General features: G+C 42.5%; 1 protein-coding gene across 1 annotated transcript in view; it reads left to right on the top strand.

Moving 5' to 3' along the window:
• The window catches only part of LOC129726149 (uncharacterized), a 386566-nt gene extending 359791 nt beyond the window's left edge, over window positions 1-26775 (top strand). The window contains exons 11-16 of the mRNA XM_055682836.1: window positions 369-559; window positions 627-1319; window positions 1382-1639; window positions 1699-2381; window positions 2457-2686; window positions 23652-26775. Of these exons, the coding sequence (XP_055538811.1) occupies window positions 369-559; window positions 627-1319; window positions 1382-1639; window positions 1699-2381; window positions 2457-2686; window positions 23652-23914 (2318 nt within the window). The 3' untranslated portion in view covers window positions 23915-26775. The remainder of the gene's footprint in view (window positions 1-368; window positions 560-626; window positions 1320-1381; window positions 1640-1698; window positions 2382-2456; window positions 2687-23651) is intronic.
• Window positions 26776-27224: the final 449 nt, after the last annotated feature.

Raw genomic sequence — 27224 nt, 5'->3', positions numbered from 1 at the left:
AGAACTTAGTTGGGCATCTAATATAACATAGTGCAATCGTTCCTAGAAATCCAAAATCTGGATTTATTTAAAATAGTCGTAGATTTATTTTAAAACCATTTTGAAAATTCTCTAATAATTTCTGAAAGTTGACTTTGGAATCGTGATTGAATTTCATACCTTTTTCCACATGTTTTCATTACTTATTACCACCAAAATCTTAGCAATTTGTGAATTAGCGGATGGTTTTTAGTAATATCGTTCCAAATTCATAGAACAAAAATAACAGTAAACTCAAAAAAAAAATGCTGCGTTGCTCGATTGGATGTCACTTAATTTGTATTACCTGATTGTATAATACCTTCACCTCCCACTATCTGTGTTTACAGATGAAGTCCTGTACTCTCGTCGCGGTCGCATGGGACACATGCTCAGCCCACGACACACACTGCCACCGAACACCACCTGCACCTACTACTTCCACGGAGTTCCCACTGACCTGGTGTGGATTTCATTCACCAACTATCACCTACAGATTCTACAACCCAGTACGGGCAGCGATAACGGCACCCTCGGAAAGGTAAGCGTAGCAATCATGGTTGAAACTATTTTTTCACCACTACGGAGTGAAATCCGTCTCTTTGCAGAACGAGTCTCCCTTACCCTGGTTAACTCGGTTGCGCGTGTGGGACAGCATCGGAACGTACGTGCCCCTTAAAACGACATCCCCTGCATCCATCATCACCACGTCAGCCACTTCGCAAGCCACCTCGACTTCCTCTAGCTCCTTTGGGAGCTCATCCGGTACGCCGGGTGTCACAATGTCAGGTTTTAGTAGCACCACTGCGCTGTACCAACAAATGATGAACCGAACCGTTAGTACCTACTATGGAACAGCAAATCAAAACGGAAAGAGCCTAAAAATAAACGTCGACAACGTATGGAATCCGGTGGATCAGTACATCTACGGTCCAACGGTAAACAGCATTTTTAATCAAGCACAGCCACAACCTGGACATCAGTCGACTAGCTTCGGAGGAGACAAAGGTTTAGTGTTCGGAGTAGGAATGGGTCTACCGGAAAAGATGCCCAAGTATTCGTCGGGTAGTGGGAAAGGTTCTAAAGAAGGTTCGCGACACGGCAAGGAGAGTGCCAACGAAGTGATGAAGGATCATGGCGGCCGTAGGGAGAAATCCACGAGAACCAATCGTCGCATGGTGGCCGAGTTCTACGATAATGACTCTCCCAAGCTGTGCGACCACGTCTCGATGGAAACGAAGAACGATCGAATGCGACCGTGCACTCCACTGGAGAGTTATGTTAGCACCGGAAATGATTTGGTAAGTTTGGTTTGTTGAGGTTGTGCTGAAGTTCAATGTTTTGATGAGGGAAAACTTTGCAGAAAATCGAATTTCACACGATGACGGGAACTTCGTTGTTTCCGTCCAGCTTTGGAATCAAGTATGAGTTTGTGGATACTGAACTAGGTGGGGAGCCCTATCTGGGTCAGAAAGGCGAAGAGGTCCCCTTGTTATGTTCAAGAGTTTTTCGCAAACGCAAGGGTGACTTTCAATCGCCGCGTAATGTGTTTCTACACGGACGGGGAGGAGCGAAGAACATTTCTTGTCTGTATCGGTTCGAAGCTTCCGTTGGCGAAAGGGTAAGTTTGACTGTTCGAATCCGAAATCGAACTCTACTGAGGGTAATCAACAATTCCAGGTACGCATCGAGTTGTACAATGTTTCGTTCGGAGAATCAGCGGCATGCGTTACCGAATCCGACGGTCACACGGGTCGGGCGCGGTGTGCTCCAGCGGATAGCGACTCCGATACGGGAAGGGTTGGGGAACTCCGCATATTCGATGTTCCTTACAAGGACGTGAAAATCCCGTTGGGTTGTTTTTGCGATAATACCACTGGCTCTTACAATTCACCGTTAACTTTTATTTCGAACTCCCGCACATTGGAATTGACCTTCGTGGTAACGCGGCTTAATATTTCCGAAGACTTTGCCGATGTATATTTTCATGCTTCGTACGACTTTATTCGTGTACCCGAGTGTCGCAAGCGACTGAAACTGCGAGGTTCCGGTGGAGAGGATGAGGTGAGCTATCCGTTGCGGTCACACGAAGCCAGCTGCGATGGTTTACCGTGGTTCATCGAAGCCCAACAACAGGATCGCAGTTTATTCGTTCGTACGTGGGGTAGTTTTCTGTCTATTGATCCAACAGTACAGGAGGACTTCGCGAAATGTAACACTCGAAATCGGCTGCTGGTGTATAGCGGGAAGCCGATGCGGGTTATGAGGGTCATCTGCCCTTCGCCTCCGTCCAGTCGATCAGCTGCGTTGCACATCTTTTCCGAGGACTGGATGAGCAGTCAACCGTTTCTCAGTTTGGATAGGTATGTTAAAAAGACGGTGGTGATTTTTACTGATATGATTTTGATTTGTTGGATATTTTTTTCTTTTTCCAACAGGCCGGTTAGTATGGTGCTGGAACCCGTTCACAAGGAGCCGGGAAGCATCGCCTTCTCTTGGCTGGAGATACAACGCACGAAGGCCTCACTGATTCAGCAGCTGGATCTACAAACAAACTTCACTGCCAATGATACTCTGGTCGAATTTGGCCTGTATCCGAGGGAATCCGAGTGTGAACATCGGTGTCCCGAGCTGGACGCCTGTATTGGCAGTGTGCTGTGGTGTGACGGTAAGTTGCATTTATTACGATATTTTTACCTGATGAAACTACAAAATGGAAAAGAAAAGTCGACATTAAAACAGATTTCTTTGCCAATGTACATGGTGTTCCTTAAGGGAGTGTTTTGGGACCAATTGTATCTGCAAGTTACATTACACACATTGTGTTTTACTTGTGGTTAACAATCCGAATTATACTAAAGAACCTTTAAATCAAGTCAAGCAAATCACGAATACTACGATGCCTTGACTCGTTTCGACAATGAATTTACTGTTAGGATTTCATCTGTGTATACTCGTAACAGTTTTATGACATATTTTTTTAAAATGGACACGAATCCTCGAATTTAAAATCGTGCTATATTAGGTTAACCTAAGTTTGACCGTTTTCACGATGAAGAACAACGGGATAAAACACCACTCTGAACGTCATTTTAAAAGCCATGATGGCTATTTCCGATTAAAAAACATCCTCAACTTATCAAATGCCGCAAAATATGGATATTTTTGGGATCGGGATGATTCCCAAAGATCAAAAATCATACCCAAATGCCATTTTGAATTCCAAGACGATGACTTCCTGTTTTGAGAAATTTGGTTAAATGACCAAATAACATCCAGTACAGATGGAGCGGGATGATACTCAGAAGCCGAAAATTAACTTTGAATAATAATGCTAATAATATGAATGTATAATGAAACTGGAATGATATCAAGAGACCAGAAATTAACTTCTAACTTCATCAGCCTAGAACCGTGGTGACTCTTGAAGTGTCAAGAATATTCCTAGACTCCTGTCGGTTCTGTCCTAAGCAAAGCAAAGCCTTGGTGCTACATTCCGATTTTCCGAATCCTTCTGTTTATTTATACACAGACTTCGCAGCCGACTATTTAGTCAAATATCTTAAATACCAATATAGTTCACTTACGTGAAATTAGGAAGACAAATTGAAAATGACAGAAGCGTTAGTCACCTTTTCGACCGCTAGGTGCGCCACTTCTGATTTTGTTCTACACGACATGCGAAATAGAGTAACTTTTGACAATAATATTACCCTAATGGGTACACTGAAAAAAATGCTCATTTTATTGTGAAGTAGACTCGGCCGAATATTTTATAATAGTAAACTACGTCAATGTATGAGGCAATCCATGGGTGGTGTTCCACGGTTTGTACGTTTTTCGACCTCCGACAATATTTTGAGTTGTAAAATAGCGACTTCCGGTGACTGGAAAACTGCCGAAAATGACTAAATACCACTTAATATGGGTGTTTTTTTTAACCAGAATGACGCTCAGAGGCCAGAAATTGTCGCCAAATGTCAGTTTGAAACCCAAGATGGCGACTTCCGGTTTCTGAAAAACAGCGGCGAATGACCAAATATGGGTATTTCCGCGATTGTTATGATGCACTGAAGCCACAAATCGACCTCTGACAACATTTTGAGTTGTAAAATGGCGACTTTTGGTGACTGGAAAACTGCCGAAAATGACCCAAAAACAACCAAATATGGGTGTTTCTTTAACCAGAATGATGCTCAGAGGCCAGAAATTGTCTCCAAATGCCGTTTTGAAATCCAATATGGCGACTTCCGGTTCCTAAACAACAGTGGCAAAAGACCAAATAACACTCATTATAGGTATTTCCGGGATTGTTATGATGCACTAAAGCTACAAATCGACCTCAGACAACATTATGAATTGTAAAATGATGACTTCCGGTGAATGGGAAACTGCCGATTAAACGATGATTGCATCATATTCGTTTCGTTTCCATCACTGCTTGGGATTAGTTTACATTTACACGTCGTGGCCTGATTATTTGAATATTTCTTCTTCGTGCCTCGATAAGCTACATCTATTATATTATCAATATTTAACTCCCGGAATGGCGTTAGTTTTACATACAAACAATATACGCACGAAATCTACAACATATTTTTTTCTGTGAAAGTATGAAATTGAGTCAACTAAATCTAAAATTGAGTAAACTCAGTTTCGTGTGTGAGAATGTCACACGCTCACAGAAATTCAACAACAATGCACAGTGGTACAGTAAGGCAATGTAGGCGGACATGAATTTAGTCTATTTAGTCATTTTTTATGTGCAAATGAAAATTAGGGTGTTCCTGAAATCGACTAAATAAAAAAACTAACTTTTTTATTTGCAGAAATAAATGTATACATTCATCGGCACAGTTGTAGATCAACTAATTTTAAGCAACTTTCGGTATTTCTTCACAATATTTATACAATATGTGTTCTTTCAAATGATACCAAAAAATATTATTTATATTTGCCCTAAACGGAGACATTAATATTTTAAAAGGGCCTATTTTTAAAATAGAAATAGTGAAAACTCTTCATCTGTACAATATATCGACAATGTTTTTCGTCAAAATTGGCGTATTTTTGATTAAAGTTACCGAAGAAAACTTTATTTTTAAATTTGAATTGAAAAAATAGAGCAAAAAGACTGTTTTTGGAAACCAAATTTATTGTCTACAAAAAAGTTACTTAGAATTAGTTGATCTACAAGTTTGCCAAAGAATGTTTACAATTATTTATGTAAATAAAAACAAGTTAGTTTGTTTTTAGTTCGTTGATTTTAGGACCACCCTAATTTTCATTTGCACATAAATAGAGGACTATGTATAAAAAACAACTTTTTACAAAAACTATGGCTTTAAACCGCAAACCAAAATCGCAACGAAAAGCTTATGTCCGCCTAAAATGCCTTACTGTACCACTGTGCAATGAGTTTAGTTACCTTTTTCACCACAAGAGGGGGTGTTCCCTGTCTGTCTTCACGGAAATATATGGGAAATCCTAGAGTGAACTATATTGTTATTTTAAGATATTTGATTTAGTGTACAGGACAATTGCGGGGCTAGCGCTACGATCCTACTGACACTAACAGTGTATCCCGAGCCGAGACTCGAACCTTCGACGACTGTCTTGTTAGGCCAGCATCGTACCTCGAGACCATCTGGGAGGTTCTGTCCCATTCGTAGCCAATTCCGGAGGCCGACACACATAGGTCCCTTGTAACCTGGTTTGGTCTCTCTTACATCGTCAGCTCCGTATGCACCTAGGTCGAAGTGTCTTGTGAAGGGAAAAGTAGGCCCGATGTCCAGCTTGAATACGTCAGTGAATCTTCTACTTGTATTAAAAAAAGTTAAAAAAAAAATATGAACCATCTTATTTAATTTAAACTACTCATTAGGCATATGTTAAATCTATAGACATATCTATATGTTTTGAAAGCCTTATTTTTCAAAAGTGCCGGTAAATCTGTAGTATTTTTCTTACAGAAATAGGTAACAAATTTTAAGTTATTTTGTAACTGGTCGTGAAAAAGTATGAAAAATGGATTCAAACTCAAATAACTAAACAAGGTAATTAGTACAAACCTGTATATATTGTGAAGGCTCTATCATTTTTCTTTTAAAATCTGCTGAAACATTGATAACCGGTTAAAAAATGAACGGGTTAAACAATTCCAGTGAGGTTCAAAAACGATATTTTGACCATAACTTCATATTTTGGGGGAATTTGGAAAATCTCTAGTATGAGCGAATGTTACACTCAACAAGATCTACAACCTACACTAGGTCACATTAGAAGTTCTAAATCACTGTAACACAGTGTTATTATCGACTGTTGCCAGAGTTACGAACCCATCTGCCACTTCAAATCCATCACCGTCCATGATCAACGTCCGTGGGAGGCAGGTTTTCGGCGCATTGATTGCCGTCACAGAGCTTCTTGCATTAACGTTGAGGTCGTTGCTAGGCCTATGAGTTGTGTGAGTACCTCTGCTGAAAACCGTTTCGATACCCGCTCGTCATATTACACCATCAAGAGCAATGTTGAACAACGTGCATAATAGTCGATTTTCTGGCCTCAACCCTCTGCAACATCACTAGAATCAGAGCAGTTTTGATAAGTCGTGTCAATTCATGCGGCATCCGTAGTCGTACCTTATTTGCCAAAGCTGATCTCGATCGACTTTATTATACGCTGCTGTGATGTGACGTGATGTGTTGGCACGTTGTAGGGTACACCCGACATTTCTGAAGGATCTGACGGAGAGTAGATTTGATCCGTAGTAGCACGTGCTTGCGTAAAATTCGCTTTATACTGCCCTATGAATTCTTTTGCTGAAGGAGATCGCAAGCGAAGCAGGATCTGAGAGAAAACTTTTTAGACGGCGTTGATCAACTGTAGCTGCACTGTAGCCGATCGCCCTTTTTATAGATGGAGCATACAACTACTTCCATCCATGCCTGAAATTACCATAAAGTGCCAAAGCTAGTGCCTTTCTACTTCATCTATAGAGCTCTGTCAGCGATCTATCCTGCCGTGCACTTCTATTGGAAATCGACCTTGACGCTTTTTTGAAATCCAAGAATTTCCGAAAACACATTAATTAGTATTTTGAAAATCAGAATGAGGCATGGATGCCAGCAAACCCGCCCAAATTCTAGGATCAAAGTTGATCTCTATGAAACAGTCATAAATGATCATATTTTGTCAGATAGAGCTATTTTCGGAGCCTGAAATGCTCAGTAGCTGCAATTCACTCCCAGATGCAATTCTGAAATCCAAGGTGGCAAAGTGAGAAGCAAAAGAAATGACTCAAAATATTCCAATTTTTTCTAAAATCCTAAATGAATTTTTTCTTGGTGTCCAACTTTGAATATTCATTTATCAATTTCGAATTTGGTGTAACGATTTCTACGGTTCGTTTTTCGATTTCGATTTTAAATTTTCGGTTTTCGATTCGTTACTATCGGTTCCTCATTTTTGACTGCGTTCAGTTCTCGATGCTTGAAGTTTTGAATTTTTCCTAACTGAGAATCCCTTTTCGTATTGTAGAAAGTAAAATACACTTTTTACTCACCTTACTAACCAATCAGACGCGGTGCGTGCATTTCATGCGCCTTCGTCATATTCCGTCGTCCGTATGTACTCCACCGTAGACATTATGTAGTACTTTTCGTTCGAAAACTCCAAGACAGTTCAAGCCCTCCATGAGAAGTGTTGTTGTCTAAATACATGAACTCGTCGACCACATCAAGCTTCTCGTAGTTGTTCTTCCTGGAGCATTTTGTTTGCATTTCGTTTTCGATGAATTTATCCGTAGTCCGATTCCTTTGGCTTCGGTTTTCAACCGAGCGTAGGTCTCCTTCGCCGTCACAGAATTACGTGTTTTGATGTTAAATTCAACCTCGAAGCTCAGAAGCTGAACCCGTTTTGTAAGAATTGTGTCCCTCGTATCGATGTTCGCCCTTCGGATCACACTTTTAACCCTCCAGTGCCCAAATTAGTTTTAATACGGACTTCAATAAAATCACTATGAGGCTCTATGAACATTTTTTATGTTCTTATTGAAGCTTTTTAGAGGTTCAACTGGAGACCGTCTTGAGGTGGCACTGGGCACTAGAGGGTTAAGGGAGTACGCTACTCTGTAAAGATGAAAAATAATGAATTTTTGTGATTTTTTTTTGGATATTTAAAGTAAGATAAGGTAATGCTCACTATATCTGCATCCACGACATGCAAAATACATCTTCAAATATACCTTAATCAACAGCCGAAATACCTGAACGCTTCACTTTACTTTAAACATCCGATAAAAAATCACGGAAATTTATTATCTTCCGTCTTTCCAGAGTAGGAACCCCCATTAAGGGCGATGTTAAACAGCAAACAAAAAAGTTCATCACCTTTTCTTAACTTTCTGCGCGATTCAAAAGGGCTCGAGAGTATCCCCGAAACACGTCACTTGCACGATAGTGGACTAGATCAATAGCGTCAGTTTATCTGAGTATCCTTTGTCATGCGTGATCCGCCATAGATGTTCTCGATCGAACTTATCATGGGCCGTCGTGAAGTCAATGAAGATATGATTTGTATGCAGGTTGTATTTGCGGGGTACGGGACACGAGGCATACAGACGCGAGGCATATTAGATACGAAGCATACTGCCATAAGGCATAAGGTACGTGAAGCCGAATGGATACGAGGCCCAATACAATATTATATGACTGCCTGGGATCCAATTACCATGATTATGTATCCCGGATTTGCAAACATCTATTTCGCATCAGAATGTGTATTAAAAAATATGTCGCAAATTTGATGATTTACAAAAGCGTCATTCAATAAATTATATATTGTATTCAGACATCTTATACTCTGCGTACGCAGTTCCAGTAAACATATTCCTGAAGAGTTTAGGTTGATCATAATATTTTTTTATAAATCATGCGGCGAAGACGTTTTATCTTGGGTATGGAACCGGAGCGGCACAAAGCCACCATGGTATCTACAGTCTAAGCCGGTCGTCAACCCGCTGTCGGAAGCGACGGCCTCTCGCACACAAACGACAGATTCATTGGTTTGCTTGGTGTACTCAAACATAGTTTCTTGCCCTTAGTTAAGTCAGAACGAGGGAAAGCTGTCCTCACGCGCTACCGCTGGTTCTGACTTAACTTAGGGCAAGAAACTATGTTTGAGTACACCTAGCAAACCAATGAATCTGTCGTTTGTTTACTTTCTAATGGACACTCTGATGTGAAATACTTGTTGCAAAAAGAGGGCTGTCAGGGTAAATGTTTCGTGTAGCCTCTGCTGATGATGGTCATACCGTAAAAGCCTTGGTGCTACATTCCGATTTGGAACATGACCTTCTGTTTATTTATACGCAGACTTCGCAGCCGACTGTTTAGTGAACAGGACAATTGCGGGGCTAGCGCTACGATCCTACTGACGCTAACAGTCTCTCCCGAGCCGAGAATCGAACCCACGACGACTGGCTTGTTGGGCCAGCATCGTACCTCGAGACCATCTGGGAGATGCCGATGGTCATACCGTATTCTGTTTTAAATTCGTGCGGCCTAACGTTCAAATGCCTCGTGTCCGTATGCCTACCGTTCGTTATGCCCCGTGTCTGTATGCCTAACTGAGTGTCATCTGTGTGCGGACTCCCATTAAAACTCGACAGGTACTGGCCAACGAACCAAATGCCGCGGTAGTCACGGCACTCCAGCTTGTCGATCTTTTTGAAGATGAACAGACAACTCCCTCCATGCATTCGTCTGGCAGCTTTTCCTCCTTCTAAATCCTGGAAACGACCTAAAACAGCGTAGCTCTCTTTCACGCTTGAATAGCTTGCGTGGCAGTTCGGGTTTGCCAGCGGCTTTGTTGTTGTTCAGCTTCTCGATCTCTCAGCGAACTTCATGGTTATCTGCATACTCGGTCATCTGCTGCTGGTGCTCCGCTTCAGCTTCTGGGTTCTTTTGCGCTTCTGCTTGAATGGCAACATTCAGCTGCCCTTCGAATTATTCTTACCACCTGTCGATTTCGCTGGAATCCGCGTGAGATTAGTCCTATTCACGCCGTTGCACATACTGGCTTGCGGCACATAGCCTCTGCAAGATTGGTTACCCTTCTCATAGAATTTCCACGTGTCGCTGACACTGGACAGCTATTCGAACTTGTCATGTTCACGATCATCTTGCTGGCGACCTTGTGCTCCCTTGTTGACTTGGCCTGGTATGTCGCCCAGGCCGGGTTCTTCGCATTCACCGCTGCCTCATATTTCCTGTTTCTTTCTGCCGATCGGTGCCTCTACCTTTAGGGTTTCAATTTTTCAAGGTGGCGGGGAAATATGCTTATACCAGATAAAAACCTCAGGGAATGGAGTTGAATTTAACCTAACCCACTAAAACCCCTCCAGTCTCCAGTTATTATCTCCCCGGAACTACGGTTATTTATTACGTCAGAAAGTGGCTTTTTGTTCCTCAACCCTCTTTACTCTTTCACCTCAAAGCGAACCACATGGAGACTGGCAGTTAGTTACCACTTGGCGTGTTGGTGGTGTCTGGCTCACTCACAGCCCGAACCTGTGTAGATGTATGGCCTTGCAGGATCTGTGTCAGGTGGAAGTTCACATCTTCAAACTACCGAAATAAATCGGTGCGTTCATCTGCCCTTCGCGGAATTAGCCCATTACCACTGCCATCTTATCATCCAGAATGACCTTCTGGTTCCTCATATACCCCTTCGTAATGGCGATGTTGATAGGCATCATGCCGGTACAGATTGCGTCGTGCGACACTGTACGATACGGGCACGCAATTCTCAGGCACATTGGCTTATAGGTACTCCACAGTTAACCACAATAACTATTAGTATCTAGAGCTTTGGACCACACTGGCCCACCATACTCAAGTATGGACGAAACCACGCTGTTGAGAAGTTTTTGCATGCTACCTACACTGCTGAGCTATTCGACATCATTCGAAAAAGTGCTCTTGAGTGCCGTTGAGGCCCTCTTACAGGCATAATTAACGTGGCTTTCGAGCGTAAGCTGGTCGTCAACCATAACCCCCAAGAGTTTCATAGATCGCTTTAAGGCAAGGGTACAGTGGTACTCTGACCACTGCCAGTTGTTCTGACTTACTTTTATTCACCTCCATCTTAAGGCACGCTAACTTCAGTTTTCTAGAGTGCATTAGTCCTCGACCTAGCGTATTCAGTGTGCGGTCAACAACTCGACCTCTCTGAGCAACTCGCCGTAGACTTCCACCGTTATGTCGTCCGCAATTAGACGATTAAAACCCCTGCAGGGATCTTTAGTTTCAATGCTCCGTAATACATGACATTCCACAACACAGGGTCTAGGATGGAGCCTTGCGGTGCTCCTGCGGTGATTGAGATGCACTTCTGACCCCCCGCCTCCGTGTTGTGAACTAGTATTCGATTCCGGAGGTTTTTTCAAAAGATTATACAACGACACCGGAACATGGATGCTCCTGAACGCGAGCCCTACGGAGTCCAGCTGACGCTTTCGAATGCATTCCTTACGTCAAGCGTGGACCTACCTTTCCGGAAGCAGAACTGGTTACTCGTCAGACCGTTTTCACCCTTTGTGTACTTCACCAGTCTTATTATTAATGTTTGTTTATTAGGGAGTGATTTGAACCATTTAGTCATTCATCACTCTTAAATAGAGATCTTACAATTTTAAGAATCTACTATGTACTAGAACTGATATATACTAGAGCTGATTCTAATCTTATATCCTAATAACTTTGTTCGTAACTGATTGATTTTGTTCCGGTGAGAATCGTTGATCGGTGCCAGCAGATAATTCCGTACTGTTGTCTGTGGTTTTTCTTAACTTGTTTATACCTGGAAGTGTGAGTAAGAAGACCCCTACCACACTGTTGGGGATAGCGATTAGAATTCTAAATTTGGTCTAGTAGGTCTGCGTCTTCGAGGAAGCAAAACCTAAATTAATGCACCTAGCGGTCAGACCCAGCCTTTCTCATTCAAACTTATTATTTGTAAGAATAGATTTACATGAATACTTAAATCCAATAAAGGTATATTCACTCTTTGGGTTCTAAAATATTGATGTTGTAATTGAAGTATAAAATATGAAATTTGACGTAATGTTAGTGCTGAAGTAATAGCGAAATAAAAGAAATTACTCTTAATTTCGAACAATTTAATCAAGAGCGATACCGGGAACGTTCAAATAGTACGATACCGCATTTAAATCATGTTGAGGCCATATATATTGATCAAAGCAGGTATAGTGTTGAATAGTCTTTGAATTTCTTTTCTTTTCAAAACTTTTGAACAGCATATAAAATTGTTATGAAGTTTGTTATTTGTAAGTTTGAGAGATGACTCGTTTGTATGACACTAGTTATGTTCAAATAAATCGTGTAATACTTGAGATAATAGACTTTTGTTGTGTTACAAATTAGAAGATAACGGTGGCTTAAGTTTGATTACACTCAAATGAAAAGGAAACGTATAGGCAGCCAAACTTTGAAACCAAGTGTTCAATCTTAATTCATCAGTTAACCCTTAACTAGCCCGTTCATCTGATATCAATATTGTTGTGTAGTTTCTATGATAATGAAGTTTCGTGATTTTCACATTTCGATACATTACAGACGAAGTTACAGTCCGATTACAGCAAAATTAAATAGGGTGTTATGAGGCAGCAAGACCTTTCATTTGATACTAATTTTGTGAAAATCGGTTCAACCATCTCTGAGAAAAGTGAGTGAGTCCAAGTAGTCTTCGGAATATGTATCTTTTCATAGCTGGATTTCAGATTTTTAAACATAACAGGCAAAGTGATAATCCGTTTGCAAAAAAAAAATCATTCGGGTCTTATGCGGCAACAAGACCTTCCATATGATTTGATTATATTAAAATCGGTCCAGCCATCTCTGAGAAACTTGAGTGACATTAAATAGTCTCCAGAACACGTTTCTTTCCATAACTTCTGAACCACATGTTCAATCTTTTCAAAATTCAAAAGTTAAGGGTTTTTTAGGCAGCCCGAATTGGATCTTATGGGACAAAAAGACCTTTCATTTGCAATTAATTTCATGAAAATCGGTCCAGCCATCTCTGAGAAAATCGAGTGAGATTGGGAGAGCGTTTCACTCACACATACGTACACACACATGCAGAAAATCCTCAGCTCGTCGAACTGAGTCGAGTGGTATACGACATTCGGCCCTTTTGAGCACTTTTATACCTCTAGTTTTTGCAGTGATTGCTATACCTTTCTAGGAGAAAGGCAAAAGGTGAAATGATAGAAATGACTTTTAATTTCAACTTCAGTCCCGAGCAAGGCCGCAAACATTGAAATAGTACAATATCAAATTTAAATGATGTTGAGGCCACATATTTTGATCGTAGCTATAGTTTTAAACAGTCTGCGGGTCACGTTTCTTTTTTATAACTTTCAAACCACATGTTTAAACATTATGAAATTCATTGTTTAAGGGTTTAAAAGCCCATTAATTTGAATTCAGCTATGTTCACAGCTTCTTAGAAATAAGAGCGATTTTCACATTTTGACGCAGCGCAAAAACTAAAAGTTTGATTACAATGAAATTCAATAGCAACCTAAGCGGCAAATAGACCCTTCATTTGACATCAAGATAGGAAGAATCGGTCAGACCATCACTGAGAAAAGTGAGTGCGAAAAAAGGTGCACATACACACGTACACACCCACACACAAACATATACACCTATACATGCATATATGCAGAAAATGCTCGATTCGTCGAACTGAGTCGAGTAGTATATGACATTCGATCATTTGGATCACTTTTCTACCTTATAATTAGCCAGTGATTGTTAGGAGAATGTCAACATGTTTACTTTCATTATGTGATTTCACATTTTTATGAACAACGAACAAAGTTACAATCCGATTACAATGAAATTCAATAGCAACCTATTGGGCAACTAGAGCTTTCATTTGACACTAATTTTGTGGAAATCGGTTCAGCCATCTCTGAGAAAAATGAGTGAGTTTAAACAACCTGAGGATAACTTTTCTTTACATAACTTTTGAACCACATGTTCAATCATTACGAAATTTGAAAGTTAAGGGTTTTGGAGACAGCCCGATCATATGAAACCAGTTTTATTGAAATCGGTTAAGTGGTTTCTGAGATATTAATGTTTCGTGATTTTTTACATTTTGATACATAACCTCTAAACTAAAAATCCGATTACAATTAAATTCAATAGCAACCTTTGGCGCAGCTAGACCCTTTATTTGCAATTAATTTTATGAAAATCGGTGCAGCCATCTCTGAGAAAAGTGAGTGAGAAAAAAAAGTTGCACATACACACACACACACACACACACACACACACACACACACACACATACCCACATACATACATACATACAGAAAATGCTCAGTTCGTCTAAAGGGGTCGAGTGGTATATGACATTCGGCCATTGGGACCACTTTTATACCTTTGGTTTTTCCTGTGATTGCTATACCTTTCTAGGAGAAAGGCAAAAATGTGCTCCTCCCTTGTTCTATCATTTGATAGAATATCCCGGATAGAGGATCCTTGTAGATAAGTTTCTCTTACCATTTGGTATTTTGCACGGTCTGTCAACACGTGCTCAACCGTTAGTATAACAGAGCGGATTTCACAGATAGACCTGACTTTTCCTTTGAACAGCGAACCGTGCGTGAGCAAAGTGTGCCCTGTTCGCAAGCGCGATAGAATAATTTGTTCCCTTCTACTTGATCTATCCTCCCATCTCACAAAGTCGCCCTTTACTTTTCCAAGGAATATGCTGCGGTTGTGTCTCCACTCCGTCGTTACGCTTATAGCGATATCATTTTTTACCCCTTTAATAATGTCAGCACCTGGCACTTCACGTGTGAGAAGCCTACCGCGTCGGCCTAGACAAGCCAATTGGTCGGCTTCTTCGTTTTCTGTGATCCCTACATGACCAGGGACCCAACAAAACACAGTATCGCCAAGGCAATCTTCTATTGCTCGTACCCATGGATGTGTAGATTTACCACTTTCAATTGCAGACAACACACTTGCTGAGTCAGTGAAAACAACACGTGGTTTTTCATTGCATTCGTCAGTAATGGCAATTGCCGAGTAAATTGCTGCTGCTTCGGCTGAGAACACTGAATACGTTTTTAGTAGACGATAAAAGTAATTGCAGCTGTTTGTGGTTATCCCAATTCCAACCCTGTCTTCGTTCTTGGACCCATCGGTGAAAATAACCTTATAATGTTGGTATTTAGTCTGGAGGAGATGATTAAAGATTGCTTTGGCTTTCTCGGGGGGCTCACTAATGCTTTTTGACTGACCAATCGAGAATACCACTCTCTGTCCCAAACACGGAATACTCGTAATGTAGTTGGGGCAGAAATATTGGGGTATCTTTGGATTACTGGTTGGACGCTGACTGCTGTGGGATCAGAATGACCGGTGGTTTACTCAAAAATCCCACAGCCGACCGAACAGCAACTGCTATCGTGGCGTGGAATGGTAGAGCTGCTGCTTCGATACAGGCGCTCGCAGTAGGCGTAGAAGGGAGGAAGCCTGAACAGTGCCTGATCATTCCATAATATGAAGGCCCTAGCATATTATTTAATGAATCAAAGTTTCTACTGGTAAGTTCTATTCCGTATAGTAAATTCGAGGTGACTATGCTATTGCCTACTTGGAGTAACGTTCGACGGTTGCCATGCTGGTGTCTTCTACTGATAACTTTAATTAGTGGAGATCCAGTTTTGACCTCGTTTTCAAGTATTTTAAAGTACTGTTCAAAGTTGAACTTTCTGTCCAAAGTGATTCCCAAGATTTTAATATTTTAGCGGTAGGTAAGTTCAGTATCTCTAATGGTGATAGCTCGCTTCCGCGGATGGTGACTTTTCAGGCAAATATGACTAAAGCAGCATTTTTCAAGGCTTTGTTGGAATCCGACGCTTAAGGCCCATTTGTCGATAGCTCTATCTCTGTATGCCTGAAGGGCACTGGGTACTGAAATGCCACTGCGACATTCTTGCTGATTGTCTTTTGTGGCGGGCCCCGATTGCTGTGCACAGGTTACGGATTGTTCGTACTCATTGATGGAGTAGAACTGTTTTGTTGTAAACCTGTACCCCAATTAGGTACAACATAGTTGATGAAACTAATGACCTGCTTGGGATTGGAGCTCCATGCTTGGTATGGAGTTTAAAGGTAACTTCCTAAGAAGTTGTACCTAGAGGAAGCAAGAGCTTCGCAAGAGCAAAGCAAATGCTCTGAACTCTCTGGTTCAGATTTGCAGAATCGGCAGGTGTCGTTCAACACTACGCCGATTTTCTTTAAATGATAAAAAGCGGGACAGTGTCCGGTAAGGAGTCCCGTGATTATCCGTAGATCACTACGATTTAGACTAAGTAGCTTTCTGGCGGTTCCAGGGTTCGGATAGATAAACTGTTTGCCTTGTCTACAACCCTGTGCCTGTTGCCATTGGGATACTATTTCTAGCCTTTCCCAAGTTAGTAGTTCGCTTTTGATAGCAGAAATGGACGTACCCAGAAACGGCTCGGGACCAATAAACCGCTGAGCTGATCCCTGTCTTGCTAGGTAGTCAGCGTGTTCATTACCCTCGACTCCGCAGTGTCCGGGCACCCAAAACAGAAAAACTGAATTCTGTCGGGAAAGTTCCCGTAGAGTTTCAATGCATTCCCAAACAAGTTTGGAAGCGCATTTGACGGACTTAAGTGCTAGTAGTGCTGCTTGACTGTCCGAGAATATACCGATTTCCGCATGTCTGTAATTGCGTTGCAGACATATTTTTGCGGAGATATATATGGCATATACCTCTGCTTGAAAACGGTGGGCCATTTTCCCAGGGAAAACGTTTCCCTGATACCGGGTCCGTATATACCAGATCCCGTTAGGGATCCCATTTTCGAGCCGTCCGTATAAAAATTGACGATGCCAGGTGGAAGATTAGGCCCTCCATTGTTCCACATAGAGCGGTTTGTTTCAATCACTCTATATGGAATATCCATGTTGGACCTAACGTCCATCCAGTCGGAGACTGTGGTTAATAGCGGAGTTAGTTTGAACTCCCTAAGTATGCGAAGGTGGCCGATTTGGTCCCCTTCAAGTATGGTTTTCCTCCTTTGCAACCTTAGAGCGCCAAGCTCTGCTTCCTTTTTCACATGAAGATGTAGAGGTAGTATGCAAAGCATAGCTTCCATGGCTGCAGTTGGAGTTGTTCGCATAGCGCTGGTAACCGAAAGACATGAAAGTCTTTGAACTTTTTTGAGTTTGGCTTGCGCAGTCACTTCGTTCACCTTAGGCCACCACACTAGGGCAGCATAGGTGATTCTTGGTCGGGCAATGGTCTTGTAAGACCAGAGTGCCAAGTCTGGTTTTAGTTCCCAGGTCTTACCGAACAGAGTTCTGCAGGCCCAGATCGCTGAGATCGCTTTCTTAGCGGCATGATCCAGTTGTGCAGACCAGTTCAGTTTCTTGTCCAAAATAATTCCGAGATATTTGACTTCATTGCTGAAGCCCAGTCTAACTCCATTCAGTATTGGAGGAGTGATGGAGATCGTCCTTCGTCTGCCGAATGGAATTAGGACTGTTTTTAAGGGGTTTATGTTTAGACCCTCCTGTAAACACCATGACATGGTGGTATTCAGAGCCGTTTGCATTCGGCTCGACAGAGTTGCGTCATCTTTACCTCTGACGATGAGGACGATGTCATCGGCGTATCCAATGACCTCGTAACCAAGCTGTGAAAGCTTGTTGAGAAGTGCGTCGACAACTAGTGACCATAACAAGGGCGAGAGAACTCCTCCTTGCGGGCACCCCTTGATCACTCACATTACTACTGACGAATCTCCCAAGGTTGCTGTGATCACTCTGCTAGAGAGCATTTCGTGTATCCAGCTCCTTGAAGTGTGGTCGATTCCCTTATTGGAGAGAGCCGTATCAATTAATGCAAAGGACGTGTTATCGAAGGCCCCTTCAATATCAAGAAAGGCACATAGCGCCGTCCCCTGATAACTCAGGGACTTTTCAATCAACGTCACTAAGCTGGGAAGAGCAGTTTCTGTTGACTTGCCGCTTTGATAGGCATGTTGGTTCCTGTTCAGCGGGGAGTCTTTAAGAAACTCGTCACGGATATATTTATCCATTATTTTCTCCATCAACTTGAGAAGCGATGAAGTCAGACTTATGGGTCTGAAAGTTTTAGGTAGGGTTTTGTCCTTTCTTCCAACTTTGGGGATAAACACTACCTTCACCTTCAGCCAGTTATCCGGAATATGGCTCAGGATAAAGCTGGCTCTGAAGAGGTTGATGAGTTCGGACATGATAACTGCGGCCGATTTTTGTAGAAAGATGGGTAGTATGCCGTCTGGACCAGGAGATTTCATAGGGTCGAATGAGCTTAAAGCCCAACCTACTGAAGCTTCCGTGAACAGTCGACGGGCCAGCAGGATGGACTCCCGAGACGCCATATGTCTCGAATTGTCCTGCCGCGACCCATCACAATTCAGTTCTTCGGTCTCTTTCGATCCAGGAAAGTGGGTGTTTATAAGAACCTCCAGCGTTTCCTTGGTAGTGACAGTGAGGCATCCATCCTCTTTCCTCACCTGTCCTAAACCGTTAGTATGGTCTTTGGACATCGCCTTTTGGAGCCGCGTAGCTTCCGGCAGAGTTTGGATTCTTTCACAGAAACTAACTCTGGATTTCCGTTTAACCTTGCGTAGCTCGGCGTTGTACTTAGTGAGGGACGCCCTGTAGTCGTCCCAGTTAGACGTGACTTTCGCCCTGTTGAACAACCGCCTAGTTTTCCGACGAAGGTCACTAAGTTGATCATTCCACCAGGGTACGTCACGGCATACTGACCGCTGTGTTAGTGGACAGTTAGCGTCGAAAGCATCCATGATTCTGTTTTGTAGATCATTTGCTGCCGAATTCAGGTCAACTGAATTTCGAATGCTGCTGTAACTGAAAGTTCGTGAATCGATCAGGTGTCCCTTAAAGGATTCCCAATCTGTATTCTTAGGATTTCTGAACAGATTTCTTTTCGGAGGGTTAGCCTCTATATTAAAAACGATGTGTCTGTGGTCCGACAAACTAGTTTCATCGGAGACATGCCAATTTTTAATCCTTCCAGGAATAGAGGCGCTACACAGAGTGAGATCAAGGACCTCCTGTCTGATAGCGTTGATAAACGTGGGGTTATTCCCTGCATTACATACATTGACATCGTTAGAAGTAAGGTATTCAAGTAGGTACTCACCCCTGGTGTTGGTGTCCGAGCTGCCCCAGATCGTGTGATGAGCGTTGGCATCGCAGCCGATCAGAAACGGCTTGTTGATGGCCTTGCAGTACCGCACGAGCGCAGCAACTTCGGGTGGCGGTATATCACCTTGGTCGCCCATGAAGTAGGCCGACGCGACAACCATTTCCTGCTTTCCTCTGGTTGTCGGTACTTCAACCGTGACGGCAACGACGTCGCGTTGGATAAATTCTGTAATAGGTAAAAAATTTAGTTCTCTATTTAGCAGAATTGTAGTCCTTGGTTTGGACTGCGTATCACAGTAGATTAACCTACCGTTAGGAGCGTTAAGACCGAGAACTTTGGATTTGTTGATCCACGGCTCCTGGATGAAAGCAGCCGCTAGCTGCTCTTTGGCGAATCTCCTGCAAAGAACACCCGAGGCACCTTTTGCGTGATGGAGATTCGCTTGCAAGCAGCGAAGGCTGCTCACTTTGCAGTGGAGTTGCCGTCTTTGTCCGGATCGGAAGATGATCCTGGTATTGGCTGACGGCTGCCAACAGCGGTTTGGCTGGTTGATGGAAGTTGCTCTTCCTCACTGTTCGGCTTCGGTTGCAGCAGTCGATTGGCAACAGAAGGTCGTCGCGCACACTGTGGCGGTTTTTGACTCCGGGGGGTGCGACTTTTCGGTGGTTGATGCTTTACACTCTTGCGAGTCTTCGGCGGAACCGTCCGAGCAGCCGCGGGGTTAAGTTGTTTTTTGTGGTGACAGGGCACTCACGGGGGAGCATCCTGCGCCTACCTTCCCAATCGCAGGGTTGCGTTTGGGTGGTTGTGGGGCACTCCCGGAGGAGTTTTCGACGCGAACCTTTAGCCCATTCGCAGGATCGCTTTGCCTGGGTGGTGGCAGAGTACTCCCGGAGGAGTTACCCGCACGTACCTTCCCTGACATTGCGACGGAGTCTTTCCTGCCTGTGACGTTCGGCCTTCCGCTTACCTTTCGGATGCGTGCTTTGCCGAAACCATAGTGCAGTTCATTATTTCTACTCTCAACGAGTTTGGCCGATTCTTCGTCAATATCCAGAACTAGTTCGACCAAGGTCTTTACCAATTTGCGGTTACAGACTCGCCACATTTTGGTAGATAGAGATGGTCGTTTTGATTCTGGAGTGAACGAAGAATCTTCTCGTCCGGAGAGTTCGCACTGTCCGCGAAGTAACCGACATACCGTCTGGCCTTCGGAAGATCCTTCATGTGGTATACACGAAGTTGTGCTCCCTCCCATGGTACGAGAGAAGGTACCTCCCTTTCCAACCATTGCACTGTGTCGTTGTCGGCACAGGCAAGTTGCAGGAAGCCATTTTTTAGATGGCAACCGTTAAACTTGGGCTTGGTGGTTGGATTTTCCTGGTCCGCAATGTGATCGAGGATGGAGGTCCGGACAGCCTGAAGCTGGTCCGTTGTGAGTAGGGAGCTGGGGTGGGTAGCAGAAGTAACCGCAAGGCTTATAGCTCCCACCATGTCCCTATATGTGGCCTTCGGGAGCGGCTTCGAACCCGATGACCCCAAACCAGTGCCGTTCCGCAGTTTTTTAGGCTGTGGACACTTAGTACTGGTGTTTGGGGACACCAAGTCGTCCGACCGCTGTCGCTTGACGGCAACTTGGTTCGATTGAGCAGGCTGCACTGTTGGAAGGAGGGCCAGCTTCCTGGCTTCTTCGTACGAGAGACCGGAGCGAAGATTTTTGCTCAGTCGCCGCCTTTGCGCATTTGAAAGTCGCTTGACAAGGGGTGCCGATGATTCGGGTTTCCCTTCGTCATCGGGCCTTGTCTGTGGACCGGGAACTAAGTCCATTTGACTTTCGTCATTCCCTTGTGGAGAAAGTAGGATTATGGATGAAGCAAAGGGTCCTCCGTCCAGCGATTCGCTGTCGAGGTTGAAATCATCCTCATGCTCCATCTCCTCCGTTCTGCCCGGTGCGTTTGTTTTTATTGGACTACGCTCCGATGAGTCCATGGGTTCCGGCAAAGAAAGGCTGCCGGTGGCCGAATTTTGTGAAGTTTTGTCGTTCATAAAATTCCCACGAGTCGCTGGGTAAAGAAGAGTCCGCTGCATCAGTGACCCGCGTGATGCAGTAAGGGCTAATTACTGTGAAGGGTGCCCTGGTACTCCACAGGCTCCGTTAAAGGCTGGGTATTTCTTAACCCCCCCCCCCCACCACGTCATCCATCGGCACGGGTCGCATAACACCTTAGCTTAGGGGTTTTAACCATTGGATTTTATGCAACAGCCATGGTTAAGAGCTGTTGCAACCATCCTCCTTTACAGGGGCTTTGGACCCTCTGCTACAGTTCTCAATAATTCAAGTCTATTCGTAAAGGCTAAACTGAACCAAGAGAATCGTAACAGGCGGAGTTAAAAGCGGCGGAGTCGATAGCACTAATGCTGGTCCGAAGTTTTTTCCGAATTCTGTAGGTACTTTTTCCTGTCACCACAAGGACAATGTCATCGGCATAGACAAACGGGTAAATTCCAGCAGGGAGAATGTCGAAAACATCGTTGATGGCAACAAAAAAGAGTGTGACAGCTAGTACAGCACCCTGAGGCACTCCATTCTTTTCAATTTTGGTAGGAGACAGTGTCCCTCCCACAGCTACTTCGAAAGTTCTATCTCCTAGAAACCCTTGGATAAACTTTCCCATGTTTCCCCTCAGCCCATGATTGTAGAGTTTTTTGAGAACACGATGTTTCTAAACCCTGTTATACGCTTTGTTCAAGCCTAGAGCAGCAATGTCGACGTGATCTCCATCTTGTAATGCTTGATCAATAATGCTGCCAAAAGCTGTGAAATATGAACCAGTACCCTTTCCCCGACGGAAAGCAAACTGTCGGTGATCAAGAAGCTTTTTTTTTGTAAGATTTGGACCACTGCGACGATTGTTTTGATCTTTTGTGGTAAGGCTCGTTACTTTTTAAGAAGGAACTAGTCGCCTGTTGATCATTTTTTCTGCTATTTTAGCCATGCAACTGGTCAAACTGATAGGACGATAGTCGGAGGCGATGTGAGTACATCACCAATCTGTTGAGGATAATCTTCTCATGGACCTTGCCTGTAATGTTCATCAGACAAATGGGTCTGTTTGCCGATGGGTCCCCAGCCCATACACTCCAAGCCGCTCCACCGTGGGAAGTGCTGCTTCGTTCTGTTGCGTATTTCTCCGTAACCAGGGAGTATCGTAGCTGCTTATTGTTGAGTTGCAGGGCTCGGTTACGATGTGCGTGATACACGGTCGACAGTTTCAAGCGCAAGCATACCGAAGCTAGGTTATGGTCCGCGTTTTTTTGGCAATATCTAAGATGACCCTGCTGTCGATAAGAACATAGTCAATTTGGTTTATTGTACCACGTTGGTCAGGTGATCTACAAGTGGTTTTGTGGATGTCTTTGCGGGCTAAGAAGGTACTTTGGGTTGTAAGTCTTCGGGAAGCTACAAAGTTAACGCATCGCTAGCCGCTGTCATTCGTCTCGGTATACAGGCTGTGCGATCAGATCACTGATTTGTACATTTCTTCCTTTTCAATCTGAGCGTTCATGTCCCGATGACGAACTTTATGTCTCGATGCGAGCAGCTATCGTAGAGTTTCTCCAGCAAAGCGTAAAACGCTTCTCGATCTATAGTTTCATGTACCGCAACTTCAATCTTCTTCCTCATTTCGTCGCTTACGTCGTTACCGATGTTTCCGGTTCATATTTACTTCTTGAGTGTTCGTAGTGTTCAATTTTTCACCATGCTGTCCTAGTGAGGCTGCGGATGTCTAGCCTCGCGACGAGCTGTACTCTTGGGTGACGCTGGCGAGACACCACATTTCGTAGTTCAGCCGTCCGTAGTTCAGCGATCCGTTTAACAACTAAAATACACTTCATATTCACTAATCCAATTTGACATAACTATTACTGTAATAATAATTGTGAGTAACTGGAGAGTTGTGGAATACCTATGCCGAAATCTAAACTGTTTATCTGCAAACGCGGAAACTTTTATAATGTGTGTCATCTTTCAGTATAGAATAATTCTATCCATATTAGTAGTCATTTTTAAACAGTTTCGATTTACCAGATTTGCGTTCGAATTGCCTGCTAGCACGGAAGCGTAAACTGCTAAATGTTATCCTTGAATAATATGGATTTGTAAATAACAGGGCAAACTTTATTATTAGTTGTGAAATAATGAATCAATTTATCACCCACAATTCGTTTGGAATAATTTGGGTCATTTTTATTTTAATTCATAGGTCCAAAAACTCTAACAGTGCAAAAAATACAAAATACTGACATTGAACCTTTACGTAACCCCTTCACAGGTCGTCCGAACTGCCCATCCGGGTTCGACGAAAGTGAACAGGAGTGCGGCAGCCGGCTGATAGAGCTTCCCGGCGGAATGTTCGCTGCATTCGGTTGCCTCGCAGCGGCCCTGTGCGCCTGTCTCATCTTCTGCGCCCTGGCCATGGTCAAGAAACGCCGAAAGTCCAACGAGAAGCTGAAAACGGCTCCCACCTCCCTCAACGGTACCCTCTCGAAGAAGGACTACAAGAAGGAACCGTTGTTCTTCGATCCGGACTCCTGACACGGACTGCAACCGGTCGAATACATCCACGTCGACCGGGAGACGACCGTGTGACATGTTGTCTACGTCGACATGGACGACCTTGCGTACTGCTAAACGCACCACCCATCCGACACACACATTCGCCAAATGCAGCGCGCTCTCACCAGCGCGTAAGACCGAGAGCAACTTTTTCAGGTGGGTAAATTCGATAGAGACGTATTTAAAACCGCAAGTGATTAGCGTAATGTTATTGATTTAACAAAAAAAGCAAACAAACGTTAGGGACAAAAACTGCCCTTAGAAATTTTCGATTCGGCGCTCAAAACAACAAAAACAACACTGTAGCAAAAAAAAGAGACAGAGAATTTGCACTCTTTCTGCAACCTAAAAGGGGACTTGATAAACAAAGTATTATAGAGCTCTTTTTAAATATTTGTAAGATTTTTATTCTACAAAAATCTTGTGATTCGATCTTAGTTTTCTATTATCGTCAGAATACTTTCCGGTTGGCCAAGAATTGATTCGAAAATAAAAGCAGTGTTTTTCCGCAGGAGAAAAATGCCAAATGGAACGAACGGTGTTAAGAAAGCTCGACCATGAGCGTATAAAAAACCCGGTGTAGTTATGCTGTGTAGAGAAAGAAAGTCACTATTCGAACTTAAGAGAATGTATCCTAATACGCAAATACGGAAAAGAGAAAGAAGAAAAAACTAGCCAAATATTTTTCACGAAAGAATCGTTATACTTATTACTAAAGATAAACTAAACTATAAGCAGAAGAGAGAAAGCAAATACGGAGGAAGGAGATGCAGAAAAAAAAACTAAACTTCTATCGTAAGATGTTACCAATCGTAGAAAAGGGAGAAGAGAAAAAAGAGGTTCTAAACTTCAACAGCAGGATATACACACACACACTACATGGTAGAAATCTTGGAGCACACCTTTAGGTTTTCCGTTACCCAAATGTTACCGAGCTCTTGTTTCGTGTTACCTGTAGACATGGCCGGGGTCGGGTCGAGCTGGAGGCCGGTTTGTGGTAACCTAGCGGTTTTTTTGCATAACTAGCTTTTCTGATAACCGACTGACTTATTGGTATTTATTGACGAAACTAAATCAAGTCCAATTTTTTTCTAATAAAAAAAAATACAAGAAGGGAATTTAAAAAAACTTTAATATTTAAATAGTATCCATGTTCTAATTTCCGGAATTCATATTCATTAAATCGCTCGTCTAGGATTAATATATACTACGTTTTCTTCAGTTCTGAAGTTAGCTCTAGTGTTATATTTTCTATTTATCATCTGACACAAAATTTTCGATGGCGACATTTGTTCTATTTGCATTTGTATTTAGAAATATTTGCTCTATAATATTACTCGAACTCAGTCACGTGACAACATTACTAGCTCGAATGACCAAAACTAAAAGCTTCCACCACAAATTGGGCTTCTCTCAAAACGACAACCGACCTTCACTGTAAATATTATCATTACCAAAAAGAAACCGATTGTATATATTAGTAATCCCACTAGCAAAAAAAAAGAAAGACAAATGGCAACGCGCTGTCCAAACACCAACCAAACTGTCCTTCGTCTTAGTTGCTCTAGCCTTCGCGTCGGCAGTAAAGAAGTCCGAATCCATTCATAACTCATTCTCCCGTACAGTCGGAGTCGATTCACACTGGCTTCAGGCGGCCAATCGATGTGTTGTAAGCGGATTTAAATTCCACTGAAGAAATAAGCAAACAAACAAAAAACTATAGCGCAGTTCTCGAGCTGCAACCAAAGCAAATTAAAACTCATAGCGATAAAATGATACACACAAAAAAAAAGAAATATTTTTCTATTAGCACATTTAACACACCTGCAAAGGCAAATGCATTACAGCCGAACCTTGATGTACAGCAGAATTGTGCGAGAAGAGAACAGAATGGGGGTGAAAGACCGTGTATTTGTTGTAAAAGGCGCAAGGTACGATTGTAAAACTATAAAAGACTTGAAGTAGAATTCTGTAGGCAAACAAATAACCGAAAATATTTTCAGCCAGAAAGTCGTCCTTTGTAGGATGTGTCCAATCAAAACTAGAAGCCGCAGTTTTCGAATGGTGTTTTTGGCGCTGCGGGAAAAAAGAGTTTTGAAAAAGAACAAAAAACTCTCAAATCAACTACTTCGTGGTGTGAACGAAACGAGAAAAGTGAAGCAAATCGCAAAAGGAGTCTGCAAATACGAAAGAACTACTAAATACTTGAAAATAAACATAAAAAAAATACTGCACACAATCTTTCCAGGCACAAAAAATACACACACAAAAACATAAGTAACATAAAGAATCACAGCTGGAATAATTGATATTAAGATTATGAACAAGAATTAAACAAAAAAAAATGAATGAAAATGATAAAACTCTACCCTTAATAGACACTATGTGACAAAGGATGGCAAACCAGTTATAAACCAGTGATCCAGCTGAGCAGGATACGTTACAAAAACTCACTCTTTCTCTCTCTTACTCTAAGTTCTCAATCAAAAATGGTTGAACTGATAGTTACTAGTATTTATTCAAATTTTTCGAACGAATAGCTAATACTTTTTTCCAAATGCACTCACACGAACGTGGCACGAAAAAAGAAGAAAAAAAAAACAAAACAAACTATGCTGCCATCTTGGAACAGTAACGATCGGAGTGTTATTTTCCGTTTTATATTGGTACTGGAAATCTGCCGTTGTTCTACACTGCTAAATGGTTTATATAAGAATTTTGTTGATCGTATTGACTACTTTCGATATGGAAAAGAGAAGAAGAAAAAACTAAGCTAAAACTTACTTTGTAAATGGATGACAGGTGCCGACAGTAATAAAAAGTGATTTCTTATAAAACTATTTTGGTGATTTTTTACTTACCAAGCTATTATGATGACAAATTCTATTGCCGTGAAAGCGGAGGTAAGTATCACTATTCGATGCAAAAAAAAACATGATCATCCCTAAGAGTGTAGTAGAAACAACGAAACCGTCATCGCTGTCGGAGTAAACGCACGTGGTTTCGGATCAACCATGCGCTTAATTCCGACGCGAGAGACTTATTATCAAAACAGAGAACGAAATTGGAGAGCGAGTTGTCAGCTGATGGACTTTGGCTCACCGGTAGAGTATCAAACATCCACAAACCGTCTCTCATTCGTTCTCTGAGCTTCTCACATTGGCGCTGGGGAGTTTGGATGTTGTTAAAGAAACTAGGCTCACGGTTAAGTATCAGTAGTCCAATGCACTTTCAAATGTGCACATGTTTGTTGTTTATCTGATAAGATTTCGTTAAACTATTTGTTTTA

The sequence above is a fragment of the Wyeomyia smithii genome, chromosome 2 (genome assembly GCF_029784165.1).
Source record: "Wyeomyia smithii strain HCP4-BCI-WySm-NY-G18 chromosome 2, ASM2978416v1, whole genome shotgun sequence".
Classification (NCBI taxonomy): Eukaryota; Metazoa; Arthropoda; class Insecta; order Diptera; family Culicidae; genus Wyeomyia; species Wyeomyia smithii.
This window is presented reverse-complemented; position numbering and strand designations above follow the sequence as displayed.